This window comes from Onychostruthus taczanowskii, unplaced genomic scaffold (genome assembly GCF_017590055.1).
Source record: "Onychostruthus taczanowskii isolate IOZ18803 unplaced genomic scaffold, ASM1759005v1 scaffold36, whole genome shotgun sequence".
NCBI classification, from domain to species: domain Eukaryota; kingdom Metazoa; phylum Chordata; class Aves; order Passeriformes; family Passeridae; genus Onychostruthus; species Onychostruthus taczanowskii.
In genome coordinates this window covers 6,568,210-6,582,790 of record NW_024501015.1, presented here as the reverse complement: position 1 = coordinate 6,582,790, position 14,581 = coordinate 6,568,210, and the positions used below count along the sequence as shown (strand labels likewise).

Genomic DNA, 14,581 nt, shown 5'->3' with positions numbered 1-14,581 from the left:
TTAGGAATAAATATGCTTTAGGATAAACCTATTAAATGGATAAAAATACCATTACCAGGGGTGAAATATGATTGTGTGACCTTTTAAATAAATAAGCCTGCTATGCACCAAATTATGTCAGATAATAAGCTTTATACATGATAAAGTCATGCAGTAGGTCTCAATCTTCAGGCATTCAATGAAATATCGCTAGCCATAAAGGGCTCCTGAAATGTTACACTAAAGAAAATTGCTTCCAGCTATAAAAACTTAACTGTTAAAACAAATGGAGTCTCTCTCATAAAACCCTTTGCAAGGCATTAATAGTAAGAGCGAAAGCCTACTAGAAACAAACCTGAGGCATTTGCAAGTACACAACGCTTCTGAAAATAACTCAGATTCCAGATAAGTCTGGAATAAGTCTATTGAAAGCAGAAGGGTATAACACCAAAACACCAGCGTGAGATCCAAATTGTATTTGTAGGGCCTTAGAAATATGTTGGTGGGATAGCTCTGGGTTCAAACATTGCTGTGTATCCAAACTGATCTGCACTTGCAGCTTTGGCACTTGTACAAGCAGTGGAAATGCTGACCTCTCTGTCCGTCCTGAATCTTGGGTCTGGCTGTGTTATGCCTCAGCGACTTGCCCAGATTACTCCTGACACAACAATATTCCTGCTAAGGGACCATTTGTATTTGATGGGATGGAAACAGAGCTGGATATCATCAGCCTTGTGAATAAAGGCAGACGTGCATTTAGCCAGATTCAGCTACCAGCTTCACATGCAGCAAAACTGGCTCTCTGCATCAAGTCAGAGTAAGAACTTTCTGCTCTAAACCATTACAAATTAGAGGGAAGGAAGCCAATTCTCTCATTCCTTCTAGTGATCACAGGCAAACCAACAAAACCTCCTGGTGAGGCGCTTGCAGTTTTAATAAAATCATCATGGTCACTTCATCTCTTGTTACGTGAACATCAGCAAATAAACACAATTCCCAGCTTGGGTCTTGTGCTGGTTTTGGCTGGAACAGAGTTAATTAGTTTCAAACATGGTTCCAAGGACTGGAAATACTCTTGGAGTTCCCTGACACAATCAATTATCTTCTTATTTTTAAGAACTTTTGTTGATATCAGACATTGACAAAAAGGACCATTCCTGTTTCTTCTGGGTTTTCATTTTTTTGTTTGTTTTGTTTGTTTGTATTCTTGTGTGGCGGTGTTTGTTGTTTTTTCCCCCTGAATTGGGAGAATGCATCCAAGAAAGGATCTTCTTAACCTTCAGCTACAAACACTGATAATTTTCACCAAAGCTCAATCCAGAGCAATCTTTTCCAGGAGGGGCACTTAAAGAGACATAGCTAAATTCAAGCACACAAAATTAGCCAGCCTTGCTCCAGTTTCCAAAGAGTTCACTCTCTGAGCCTTGGCAAAGAAAGAGGTACATTCTCCACAACTAGTTTTAGTGCTTCTGCTAAATACAAAGAGGTACACTATGGCAAACACAACCTAAACAGGACCACTGCAAAGGAATGGGTGGCATCATGAGACTAGCAGTGAAATTTTATCATGTTTTCCTGAACTGGAGTGCAATGTCTAGAAGCGAATAATAGATCTGTTCCAGGCAGGAGCTCAGCTGCATCCTGGAGATGCCTCCAGGCACTTGCCATTTTGTTTTATTGCTGTTCCTCACACTGGTGAATTGTAAGCATCAGTCTCACAGAGAAGACACATTATCGGGGTGAAGGACAATGGCTTGTTATATAATCCTGCCAAATCCTTGATACAGCAGTTCTCAGCAAACAACCATCTTGCTCTGAGTCATCTGGAAAGTCTCTGGTTCAGTGAGCTTCCAGGAGCAGACCATCAAAACAGGTTGTATTTCCACTTCCCATTTCAAATTACAGGAGGCACTTATGAGTCAAGGCAATAATTTTCTCTTTATCTGCCTTCAGATGCCATCCCGCATACGGATCCAGCCCGTGCACCTGCTGAGCCAGAAGCCCTGTGGGAGTTCCCAGCCAGTGCTGGATGTCACAGCTTGCAGCTGTCCTGGGTGGCTGCTGGCACGAGGGCAACCACAGTGTGAGGAAATCCTTACCCTGCTCTTCAGAGACCTGGAGATGCTACATGTGGGGCTGGACTTGTTTTACACTCACCAGCCTTTTTCCAAATGCCCATGGCTGGTCCCTGTCAAAAGCAGGCACTGTGCCCATTAGACCTCTGGGCTGGCCCTGCATGGCCATTCACAATTTTTTCTTGTTTTATTTTCCTTTGAGACAATGCCAAGTCTTAATTCAGTGCTGGGTCACAGATTCCACGCAGCAGGACACATGACACTGTGTCTATCTTGGGATTAGGAGCCAGCTCAGACCCACTGCTCTCCTATCTCTGCTCTCCCACCTCTGCTCAGCCCCACTGCTCTCCCGTCTCTGCTCAGCCCCGCTGTGCATGACAGACAGTCACAATCAGCTCTTGGGACAACAGTGTTGGCACAAGAAGCTGACCAGCTCATCTTTTACAAACCAAACAACCACAACTTTGGCAATCTCACTCCTACTGAATAACAACAACAACAACAACAAAAAGAACCAAGTCAGCAGCAAGCAGTAGCCTGTTGCACAGAGCTGTAAATAAACCCAGGAGAAATGAGATGAGTCAGCTTGGGTTGGCTGGTGGGTGCTGAAAGAGCTGGTCCAGGGTTACCTCTTCAGTGTGGGCCAAAGTGGGGAAGGTGGAAGGCAGTCACTTCCCTGGTTCTCTGTCTGATTCCCTGCACAGGACAAGATTGCTTCAGCCTTCACAGCTATTACAAACTTCCTATGAAAGTACCATACAATTCAGTGCTCAAGCTGTAATGCAATTAATCTGATTTTAGGACAATTTGCAGAATCTGCGAAAACCATCAAGTTTCATATCTGTGGTTCATTTCAACCGTCATAATTGGGCTAACAGAATTATTCATGCTCAAAACTTCTTATTTTAATTTTTTTTTCTTAAAACAGGTTAAAATTTCAGAATGTTGTCAGAATAGCACCTACTAGAAGGTGAGATTGTTTGCTAGAGAGGCATTTTGAAGTTTTTTGTTCTAAACAGATAAGGCCATCACTGGAGAAAATAGAACTCATGTATGCCTATGTTTTACACATTTTTATGATTCTTGTATTTTATATTAAACTAGCCAATGAATGTAATAACTATACCGGAGATATTCATTTAGCCTCAGGAGTCAGAACAGTGATTCAGTTTTTCATGGTGTTTTCATTTCTGTTTTCCTTCTCAGCAACCTAAATCATAAATCTAAGGGTTGGGTTTTCAGTGTAATTTACAGTAACCAGCTTATTTTGTGTTTCCTATTGATATGATATAACTATTGCTTTAAAATTGCTGTTTACAATGGACAGCAATCAGCTTCCCAACACAAAACATTAGTCTAAAATTAAAAACTTATTATCTTACTATTAGCATATATGGGTTTTTAGTCTCTGCCTCTTAAGAAAGGACTACCAGGCATCTATCAGAAAAAAACCACTTAGATTAAGATTTGGGATTAGATTCTACAGATTCAACAGAACCAATTGAATCAAGTATTTTCTATAATTCTATTTCTAAAAAAGCAAACCTCAAGAGAATTCCTTTTACTTGCACACTGACTTTTCCTGTGTAGCTGAATCTTACTTTGTGTCTTTTTCTGTAAAAAAGATCTTAAGCAGATGTTCTCCACCAACACCCACAGCAGTAACTTGCAAAGTGAAAATAATACAAAACTTTCTGTTTTGCTCAAAAGGTTCACCATGACTTAGTTTAACTGTGCCTTGGCAAAACCGCTTTCCAAATAGTTGCAAACAAAGCAACTTATAACACATTATTTTTATATATGGCTCTGAAAGGACTGAAAACACAAAGCTCAAAACACATAATTTATAAAGGTTGTGTAACTTGCTATCTAAACTTATCTGACTAATCGTGAAACCCGTGAGAGAGGCAGGTGGATTGTAACAGCAGATGAGTTGAAGGGCCGCAATTCTCATACAAGGAAAGGGTTCAAATAATTGCTTGTTAGTCACAGAAAAACAATGCTGCAAGAAAACTGTATGAATAAATGAATGAGTGAACACTGGACTAATGAGCTACTTCCTCTGCTTGGTGGATGAGCTCTCAGGGGATGATGACTCGTTTTTGTTACACTCCTGAACACAGTGCAGAGTTAACAGGGTCTTGGTTTCTGCCTGCTGCTCTATTGACACACAGCCTGGGGACAAGACCTGGGACGTGGAGGGCTTGAGCACTGGACACAGGACATTTTTTTCACAGCACCCATTGAGAACTGTCCTCCTGCTCTGGGTTGGTGAAGTGCAGCCGCTGCCTGGTGTTTCAGGAAAGAAGATTGATACCAGAGACACGGTGGAGCTGTTCTGAGGAGCTGTAGGTTTGTTCAGTCAGGTTTACACTGTGAGCACTGCCCCACACAGGCCTGGCTGATGAGCCCTGAGGGACCCTGGCTAGCTGTAGCCTTGTCTACCATGTGTTCCTGTCCCTGAGCAGCACCAGAGTACTAACAAGCCCCACTGAAAGCCAGCTGACTTCTTGTCTTTTTTTTTTTTTTTTTTTTTTTTTTACATCTCCTCCAGTTCCCCCCACCTCTGCCCCCCTCTTTCATGTGCCTCTCCATTCCTGTGTTTCCAAGAGACCTCCTCAACTTGCACATGGACAGCCAGCTTGGGTCCAGAGGCACTCCCCTGCTGCTCTTGTGCAAGGAGATACAGACCGCAAAACCCCTATGGAGTCAGTTGGGTTCAGCATACTGACTAGCAAAGGTTTTCCTAAAGCCTGGCACCAGAAGTGCAGGGAGACCTGAGAAGGCTTGGAAGAGGGGTACCTGCCACTTGAGAGAGCAGTGTCAGCCAGCACTGGTCTTATCAGAGCCAGGCTTAATTTAATCATTCATCTGCTCTATGATCTCCAGGATACCCCTGCTCTCCATTTCCCTGAATGATGGAGGGATGACAGTATTTAACGAGATTGAATGTCATCTTCATTACAATAACAGCCTTTAATTATATCATTGAGTGTAATTTGATACCAAAGAAAAGCATCCTTTCTTAAATTTCAGGCAGTGACAATGGGTCCAGAAGAATTAGGTTCCAGTCCTGGCTTTGCCAGAGGCCTCTTCTGGCCCATTAGGTAAGAGCAGGATAGCCACTGAATTAAAGGTTGTGTAAGCAGTAGCCCAGACACTTCCTAACTGTAGGGAGCGAGGCTCTGCAACCTAAACACTCTGTGTGTAATTATTAAATTGAAGCTGATTCAGAACCTTGACACATAAAGAGAACAAGCTACAGGCTCTCTCCATCCTTTCATACAGCTTTACATTTCAAACAATTACTTTAAAAGGACTGAATCAAAAAGTTGGTGGTTGCTCAAAGCCCCAGAAAAGAGAACCCAATTCAAATCCAAATTGGATTTTTTTTTTTGTGGCTGCAGCAGTGTTCCATCACTCTGAGTATTTTGGCTTGATACTCTCAGAACTAGACTTGTGTCTGCTGGAAAAGAAAAGGGACGTACAAAAATATGGTGTTTTTTCCCAGCTTGGAGAGTGAGTAGATAATAGAGTAGGAATCAGGCTCTATTTTTAGAGCCTAGCTTTTTAATTCATTAGCTGTACAGAACTCTTCACAGGCAGTCACTTTTCTCTACTGGGTCAAGGCTAGGGAACAACTGCTGCATTACAAGGACAGAGATAAGTGAGAAAGTCGAGCTATAACTCTCCTCCATCGCTAATTACTTCATTCTGAGGCCCCCACAAAAATCACCAGTGAAATTCCATGACCTTCTGCTGCAAGGAAGGAGCCAACTGCCTCCTCTACCAGCATCTGTGCCTTTTGCAGGCATCGTGCCAGCATGCCTCTCCCAGCAGCACACAGCTGCCTCGCAGAGAATCCCAATGCTTCGGAGACAAAGCAAGGAAACAATTACACTCGCTGTTGATTAGTGAGTCCCTACTTTTCAACCTGGCTCGTGTTGCCAAGTAATGAGCACTTCTATTAGCTATGTGGAAGGGAGTTTCCTACTTGCTTATTTAAAGAACATCCTAAATCACACAATCTGTTTTTACACATCCCACCCTTCGGGACAGAAATAGTGCCCTTGCCAGGTCCTCACCTTGTACCAAAAGCTGAGTGATTAGCTAATCTAGGCAGTTGACACAAAAGCGAAATGCAGCCTAATAAAAGCTCACAGTCAACTATTTTCAACAGCACCTAAAACCAGGCTGAACCAGCCTGGTACTGTACAGCCCCACTTTTCTGAAGTTTAACTGTGGCATTCATTTTGTCTTGCCTAGAAACCAGACAGATATTTTAATTACATCCAAAACATGCCTGCTCAGACTGAGAAATGATCAGTCCTGCAAACAGAGCCAAGTAGATGGCTTGGAAACAGATTACTAGATTCCTCTATGCCTGAATAGATTTGTATAGTGAAATTCCTGAAGCTTCCTCTTCCCTCCCCCTGTCCTCCTTCAGCTACAGCTTAGTGTCCCTGTTTTAGGCAGACCCTTGGTGTCTGGGGAAGACTGAACTCACGTTACAGCCTCTCACTAGGACTGTCTCAGATGACTGGCTTCTACCACAATCTTAAGGAACACAGACTACTTGCAATCTCTTGAACTTGCACAACAGGTTTGAGAATCAAGTAGGAAAGCAGAGATCACATAACCTTTTTCTAACCCTGATTCTAAAAGCCAACAACCCCAAACAAAAAAGTTTTTCCTCAATGTTTTGCCTTTTTAAAATAAAGATTTTAATAAAATATACTTAGTCTTTCCACTTCACATGAATTCTGCACAGTGATGTCCCTTCAAACCCAAAATCCTGTCTAAGAGCATGAGACACTTCCAGTGTGGAAAGACACAAAGGCAAAATGACTTCTTAAAGACTTGGAATGAGCTGTACATACCCAGAGCATCCTTTGAAGGCACCACCATCTGTTTCAAATTCCTTCACTGGTCTGCTAGATACCATGCCCTTTTAGATACACTGTCATCAGCAGCTTTCAATAAACTTCAGAGAGGATATTATTTTCTTTTAAAGTTTTAAAATTAAAATTTTTAAATTTAAATTCTTTTAAAGAATTACAGGACCACAAGGGCCACTCTAAAGTAGGTCTCACTGAGGACACCTGCCACCTGCTGCGAAGTTTGAAAGCTGGCAAATGATACAGCATTAGTGCTGACTGCCCTGTCACCTGCTGTCACCCTCCCCCATCAATGGCAAGGGTCCCAAACAGCTTAAGAACCCCCAGTACAGTATCATCAGTCGTGAAGTTGTTGCCTTTAAAAAATCATAGATTGGAGTTAAAGGAATCTTAAAGATCAGCTAGTTCCAAATCCCCTGCCATGGGCCAGAACACCTTTTTCTAGACCATGTTGCTCAAACATGCTCTGTACAGCTAATGAATTAAAAAGCTGAACTCTAAAAATAGAGCCTGATTCCTACTCTATTATCTAAAATAATTCCAAAGGAATGGACACTCTGGCCATACTGGCACTACCTGAAGCTGTTAAATCTACAAACCAGGCAGATCAGCCCCCTCTGTGCAATAACCCCTCCATGCTCAGGGGAGACCTCACTCATGAAATTTGCTCTGAGGAACTTCCACTTCCTGTCCTACAACATCACAGGACTATCTTTCAAGAACATCAGTGATACTTTAAAGGACAAGCTAAAAAATTCTCCCATATTTAGAGCAGGTACCTTTACCACTTTTTAACAGAAGATTATTTTGCATTTTTCTTGTTTGAATCAAACAAAACATGCCATCAAAAATTGCCACCTTGACCTGTAATTCCTGGCTTTGAGAACACACTGCCAAAATGTCTCTTCTTTAGACTGTAACCCTCCTGTAAGAACTTAAACTGGAGTATTAAGTGAATTTCTCAGTGAAAGGGAAAATCTTGACATGTTTTAAATCTCAGGGAAAAAAACCCAAAACATTCCACATCGCAAGCTGAAGTTTCAGGAAGACACAGTTACTTCGGCCAACCTTCTTCACAGCCTTCTATCAACCTCTATTCCTATCACAAATACATATATTATATCCTAATGGATATAATACAGAATCTGTGGAAGCTACGACAGTCATCCACCTCATTTACCAGGACCTGTATTTAATCTCCCAGCCTTTATGTGCAAACAGACTTCATGCTGAAAAGGTCACACTGTGATTTCACAAAAAGTATTTTAAATACATTCAACTGTAACTGTTACCCAAGTGTGTTTATTTCTACCACCTACCTAATCATGCACAGTAAATCAGAAGGCAGCTCTTTAATACAGATGCATGTTTTCTCTTCTGGTATCTGTTCTGGTATCTGGAAGGTTTAAGAAACTGTCCCCCCTCAATCCTGACAAATGCAATACCTACTACTCTACAGTCAGTATTTTATTGTTCAGCCTAAAACCGTATCATTCTTTGCGATGTGCACATATTTTTAATACTGTGCACTGCAATGAAGAGAGCAAGCTCTACCTTTCCACTCTGTGCTTAGCTGATTTAGACAATGTTTGTAGCTGAGAGGCCCAACAGCTGGTTTGACACTGAAGAAGTACAAAAAACCAGAACTTGAAAAATAAAATAGCCATTAGTATTTAATTACCCATAAAAAATAAATGAGCACTTTCAGTTTACATCTCATTGCACAAGATCAAAGCTGGCCATCAGTCCAAGCACAGGACAAACAGACCCCAACCTACAAACAGTGACTAAATAAACTCAGACCAAGAGAAAAAAGAACATGGACCAGCCCTTGGGCTTTCAATACATATTGCACACGTCCTTCCACGTTATCAAAACTGAAACCCATCACAGAACTCTATACTCGGGGCCTACAATCTCCACAAGTATCAAGTTATATTTTCAAAAGCCTGTGAAAATATGGAACCACCTGAACTCCCGGAGAATTCTACACTTATCCACATAACCCAAGAAGCAGCAGAAGCACTGTTAAATTGAACAACCTGCATGATCTTTATTAGACGGCCACGTTTACAAGAACTAGCGGTAGCGGTGCAGCTGCAGGGTGTTGCGCCTTCTCCAGGCCGCACGGCGCGAGCCACCGATGGTGTGGTGGAATTTGTGGCCCTTGCCAAGCCCGCGGCTCTTGCGCCCGGCTGACGTCAGCCCACGCATCTCCCTGTGCTTGTGGACGGGCTTGGTGATCCATTGGGTATCGGGGTTCCGCCTGATGGTCTTGTGGAAGGGATCGATCAGGATCACTTCAAAGAACTTGTAAGTGGAATCTTCACCCACCCAATACGAGTTCAAGACTCTCAGAGCCCCACAGTGACGGCCAGCACGTTCCTGGAGGAAAAAAATAAATGCAACAGGTTGTAAAACCGTGGATGCAGGGCACTCTTCATGCAGGAAGAAAACAAAAAGGCTGTCTGGATTCCTGCATGAAACAGGTTTTAAAGACCATGAGCAGGAAGGTGCTTGGTTGGCAAAAGAAAGAACTCTGTGTACACAGAAGCACCCAGTCAGTAAAAACACAATGTTAAAAATAACTTCAATGTGAAGATGAAGAGCATGAGCTGCACTTGGGGTGATGGAACAATCTTTTATGGGAAGTTATGAAAGACTGATTAATTTTCACATCCAAAGCTACAGGGGAGAAAGAAATTTCTGCAGAATCTAAGCCTGTAATGGTAGGAGTAAAGGAATAGCTGATGCAACAAATCTTTGTACCACTGCTGGCATATTAGTGTGTGCTATTCCTAACCTCACTTGTGGTTAGGAAGACACAATCTTAGTTTAGAAAACAAAACAAAGCAGAAAATAGCAATTATGCAACTCAATCTGCTTCTCCTGTCAAGAATATTCCTTATTTAAAACAAACTAAGTGTGTTTAATTGTAGGACTTTATCATCATGAGGAAGCATGAACCAATGCACCCCATTCAGCTTCTTCCCCAGTGTGATTTTAACCTATTGTTATAGGCTTTCCTAAAGAGCTTGACTATTTTCTGCACATGGAATAACATCTTTTCAAGTCCTTTTATTCTAGTGTGAGAGCAACACCTGTATGAAATATTAGAACACAAATCACCCTTTACCAGTTTCTATTCGAGGATGGGAGCTCCAACTGAGGCTTTTCTTGTAATCTGAAAAATTTAAGTCTTCCAGAAAGACTGTGCCAGATTCAGAAAATTTGAAGCTAAAACTGAGGGAAATAACCATAGCTGACCTAAGTGAGCATGTGATTAGCCATCAGGTATCCGGGAATAACACATATTAAGAGAATGCCATCAGCATTGAAAACAGAACAGTATTTTTAATTCAAACTCATCACCTGTGTTTCTCTTAAATAAGCAGGACCCATTCATATTTTTTCCCTGAAAAAAAATCCCACCATATTCAACTTGCAGAAGTCACTCGGCAATATTTTCAAAGTCCTGAGAATAGTCTTCTGCTTCAAGATGGAAAGGCAATGACACTCACCCTTTTTCCACAATGTCTAGTTTGAGAATGCAGCCTGCTATCAACTCTAACCCACTGAAAGAGGGGTTTTTTGGTAAAGGCGAGAACTCCATCTCTTCCAGACTACAACTGTGATAGCAATGAAGCTTACAAGATCTCACCAAACCGAAGTTTACATTTTGAGTATTTCAGTAACAAGATCTCACCTAAAAATAAGTTAACCACCAAGCTGTGTGCTTGTGAGGTACCAGTTTTTTTATAAAGAAGCAGAAGGTCTCTGGCACACTGCCTTCAGCTCCTGCAATACAGCTAAGCGTGCTGTGCAGCACGACTACACAAACAGGTGCTACAGGCTTTAGGACAGGAACTCACGTGTACTTTGTGAAAGGACCATCACCTACAGCTGGTGATCCACACCTTAGCACATGCAAGTTCTTACTTCTCATGCCCAGCTCTTTATTTTCTGTGGCTTTATTTTCTGGACTAGTTCATACTAGTGAAGTATGAACTTCACTAGACCACTCAAGTGGTTCCCATAGACCCCATTTTAAAAGTCTGAATAGTTTTTGTATTGTCTCAATAGTTTTTAAAGACTGCTGCTTTCCTGCCACCATTATTCAAAATCTTACCAACAACTTATTAACAAAACAGCTGGTTTGGTTTTGTATTTTTTGTCTCTGAGTATTTTCAGCTTTTACAGACTAAAACTTTCCAACCCAAATTTGTGAGCAATAACCAAAACACTGACCTCTGCTACAGACTGAAGACTCCGGGCAAACTTGAGCTGGTTGACACCATGATGCACAGGTTTACCGTAGGTCGCACCTTTGGGGACTGGGCGTTTGCGGCCACCACGGCGAACGCGGACGCGGTAAATAACGTAACCTAGAACAAAGAGTGACTTAAGAACTAGAGCAATTCTAGTAGCAATTTTCATTCCTGTACTGCATTTCCAATCCCCCAAAATTTACACGAAGTGCTGCAACACTAAGTCATTCCACCAATTTTTACCAAAATATACAACTTGAGGAAGATAGTGCAAGATGGTTTTGTTATCTTCAGTCATATCACAACTGAGTAAGGACAGTGATATCCTGATGCAACTGGTTTTGGCTCCAAACCAGTGCTTATGGCACCTTTTCACTATCTATCCAGTCCCAAACCAACTAAGATCAGCTACAGCTATACTGTAATACAATCATTAAAAAAAACCCACCAAAAAAACCACCAAAACAGCAAAACCACTACCCAAACTGCACAATTCAGATGGCAGCACTCAAAAAGTACTGCAGCACAAGCCATCCACAAACCCTGCTGAAATCTGGTCACTGAGAAATGACAAAACTAGACAAATAGTAACAGAAGTGTCAAGTCCTAGCTTTTTATTTTCTTTGTGAATAAATATACTAGGTTTTTAAATGGATTTCCACAAGTTACACATGGATGGCCACTTTTTCCATTTCTTTCCCTGACCAGTAACTGTTTTTCAATGACAGTACAAACTTCATCATCTTGCCCAAGTGCATACAACTACAATACAGTCATAATATGGGCTGGGTTGGAAGGAACCCTAAAGATCATCCAGTTCCAACCCCTCTGCCATGGACAGGGACACCTTCCACACTAGCTAGCTCAGAGCTCCATCCAGCCTGACACTGCCAGGGATGGGGTAGTCCCAACTCCTCTGGGTGGTCTGTTTCAGAGCCTTACCACCCTCACAGTGAAGAGTTTCTTCCTAGTATCTAATCTAAACCTGCTCCTTCAGTTTGAAACCATTTCCCTTGTCCTGTCACTACATGCTCTTGTGCAAGTCTCTATCCATATCTCTTGTAGCTCTTTTCAAGGTGCCAGAAGGTCACAGTTCAGTCGCCTGAAAAAAGTCAAAGTAACAGTTGACAAAACTTGGGCAGAGTAAGGACATCCCCCAAACCTAGGATACTAAAACCCCTGCTCAATTGTGTGGCACTAACATTGCACAAGAACAGAAACTGAAGCCCACTTGATCTTTACCTGCCATAACAGCAACAGAAGGCACAGATGTGAAATTAAGTCAAGGTTTTAGGCTGTGGGCACTGCTACCAACTGAGGACATTTATGATATTCTGTTCATTTCATACAGGACACTTCAGTTTATTGGGGGATACTTCAGTTTCCGACTTTGTTACTCTGCTGTCACCAAAGGAAGCCACGTCACTCCACGCTGAGGCACAGGGACCTCAGCTGCGCGTGCCATTACCTTGCTTGGCCTTGTATCCCAGCCTGCGGGCTTTGTCGGGCCGCGTGGGGCGCGGGGCGCGGTGCAAGGCCGACAGCTGGCGGTACTGCCAGCAGCGCACGCGCAGCAGGAACCGCATCACATCCGACTGCTTCTTCCTCCAGAGCTCCTGGATGTACTTGTAGGCACCCATGTCTGTCTACCTGCTGGACAGAGAGCTCAGTGAAAACAGTGCACCAGGAACAACTCCCAGTCAGCATCTTCCAAAGAGGGCACTGCACCAAATCTCACACGGGGCAGCACCGAATGCCAGGGAGCTCTCACGCTTCCCCGCACCACTGACACATCTGGGAACACGGATCACACCTGGCAGCCTTCAGCATGACACCCTGCAGGCACCATTCCCAGCAATTCTCTTCCTCTTTTATTCTTTCTGGAGCGTTAAACTCCTCAACTGAGAAATTTTCAGCTGCGCTATGTCTGATACTACCAAACCCAACAATTAACACCTGACCTGAGTTTTGCATACAAATCTATCAAGAATTACAGGACTGTGAGGAGTGTGGCCTTTATTGCTAACTCTGACTTCAGTAAAGTTTTTACTTCTAAGTGAAAGCTCAACAGTTTTATTAGAAAATGGAAGTTTAACAGTTGCTTAAGAAATGAGCTGGACTGGGACTTTTGCTTCCTTAGAGCTATTCACACGGCGCCTCCCACATCTCAGGAGAGACAAGGCCTTCCTGCACATCTGCTGAAACTGGGCTTTAAGTAAGATGAGGCATTACTGACCGTGTCATGCTAAAAAAGAAGTGTCACAGCTCGGTGTCCTACTGCTGCTGACATTTGTGTTTTGCTCCACAGATGCCCTGTGGGTTTTTATAAAGTTGTTTTTAAAAATCGTTTCTACTGAGCACCATCGGGGATAGTTTGTATAGACTTCAGCAAAGGATCAAGATAAAGTTCTTACAGGTAAAATTTTGTCCTTAATAAAACAATGATTATTACAAACTCCCTCTTATAAGCGGAATACGTCTTAATAATATGAATATAATATCAATATGTCTCAAATAACTATGTCTTAATAGTTGAAGGCGTTTCAAAAATCACCTATTACTTTATTTCGTTATCATATTTACTGCTGTTTTCCTAAAAACCTCTGAGGCCTTACACACCTGCAGCAATCAGCACGTGTACCTGATCTCCATCAAGCCCCCACCCAACTCACCATCAGACACACGCAGCTCACTTTATTTACATGTAAAAACACGCCAAAAACAGTTCGAGAGTGATTTTGGATACCCCTCTTGTTTGAACCTGCCTACCGACAGCTCATCCATTCCCATCCCCGGCCGCCCCACCTTTTCACGGCCTAATGGCACAGAAAACCCCCACGATCAAACCGCAAGCCCGGCGCAAAGCGGGGCTCGCCGTCTGTCACCGACCTGCACCCGCTCTGGCGCGCCAGGGCCACCCGGGGTGCCGCGCTCCCCTCCCCGCCCCACCGAGGCGCGGCCCGCGGGCCCTCCTCCACCGGCCTCCCAGAGGCTCCGCGCCGCACGAGCAGCCCCATCCCAGCCGCAGCCGGGCGGGCGCGGCGGCGGGAAGGGCGGATGGGCGCCCGGATCCCGGGATGGGCGCGGATTGAGGGAAAGGCCGCGCGCGGACCGGCCCTCACCTGATGGCGCCCAGCGACGGAAAGGAAAGGCCCTACTTCCCACAAACCCTCGGGCCACAACACACTTCCGGCGGCGGCAGCGCTGCCTCATGGGTAATGTAGTCCTGCGGGCGTGCGGGCCCCGCGTCCCTCCCGGCCCGGCCCCCCGGGGGCGCGCTCGGGGGCCGGGGGCGCGCTCGGGGGCCGGGCATTGGGGCACGGCCCGCCGGGGGCTGCGCCTGGGGCAGGGGCTTGGCGAG

At 43.7% G+C, this 14,581-nt stretch overlaps 1 protein-coding gene across 2 annotated transcripts; it reads right to left on the bottom strand.

The window, feature by feature from the left end:
* Positions 1–8,980: 8,980 nt before the first annotated feature.
* RPL15 (ribosomal protein L15) lies at positions 8,981–14,421 on the bottom strand. 2 transcript variants are annotated; one of them, XM_041411400.1, is made up of 4 exons: positions 14,343–14,421; positions 12,689–12,873; positions 11,201–11,337; positions 8,981–9,337 (listed from the first exon to the last, which is right to left on the bottom strand). In XM_041411400.1, exons 2-4 carry the CDS (start codon positions 12,858–12,860, stop codon positions 9,032–9,034), a joined length of 615 nt encoding a protein of 204 aa, XP_041267334.1. In that variant the 5' UTR covers positions 12,861–12,873; positions 14,343–14,421; the 3' UTR covers positions 8,981–9,031. The 2 variants fall into 2 exon arrangements, with proteins under 2 accessions (XP_041267334.1, XP_041267335.1); XM_041411401.1 differs by having other exon boundaries at positions 12,689–12,870; positions 14,343–14,380.
* Positions 14,422–14,581: the final 160 nt, after the last annotated feature.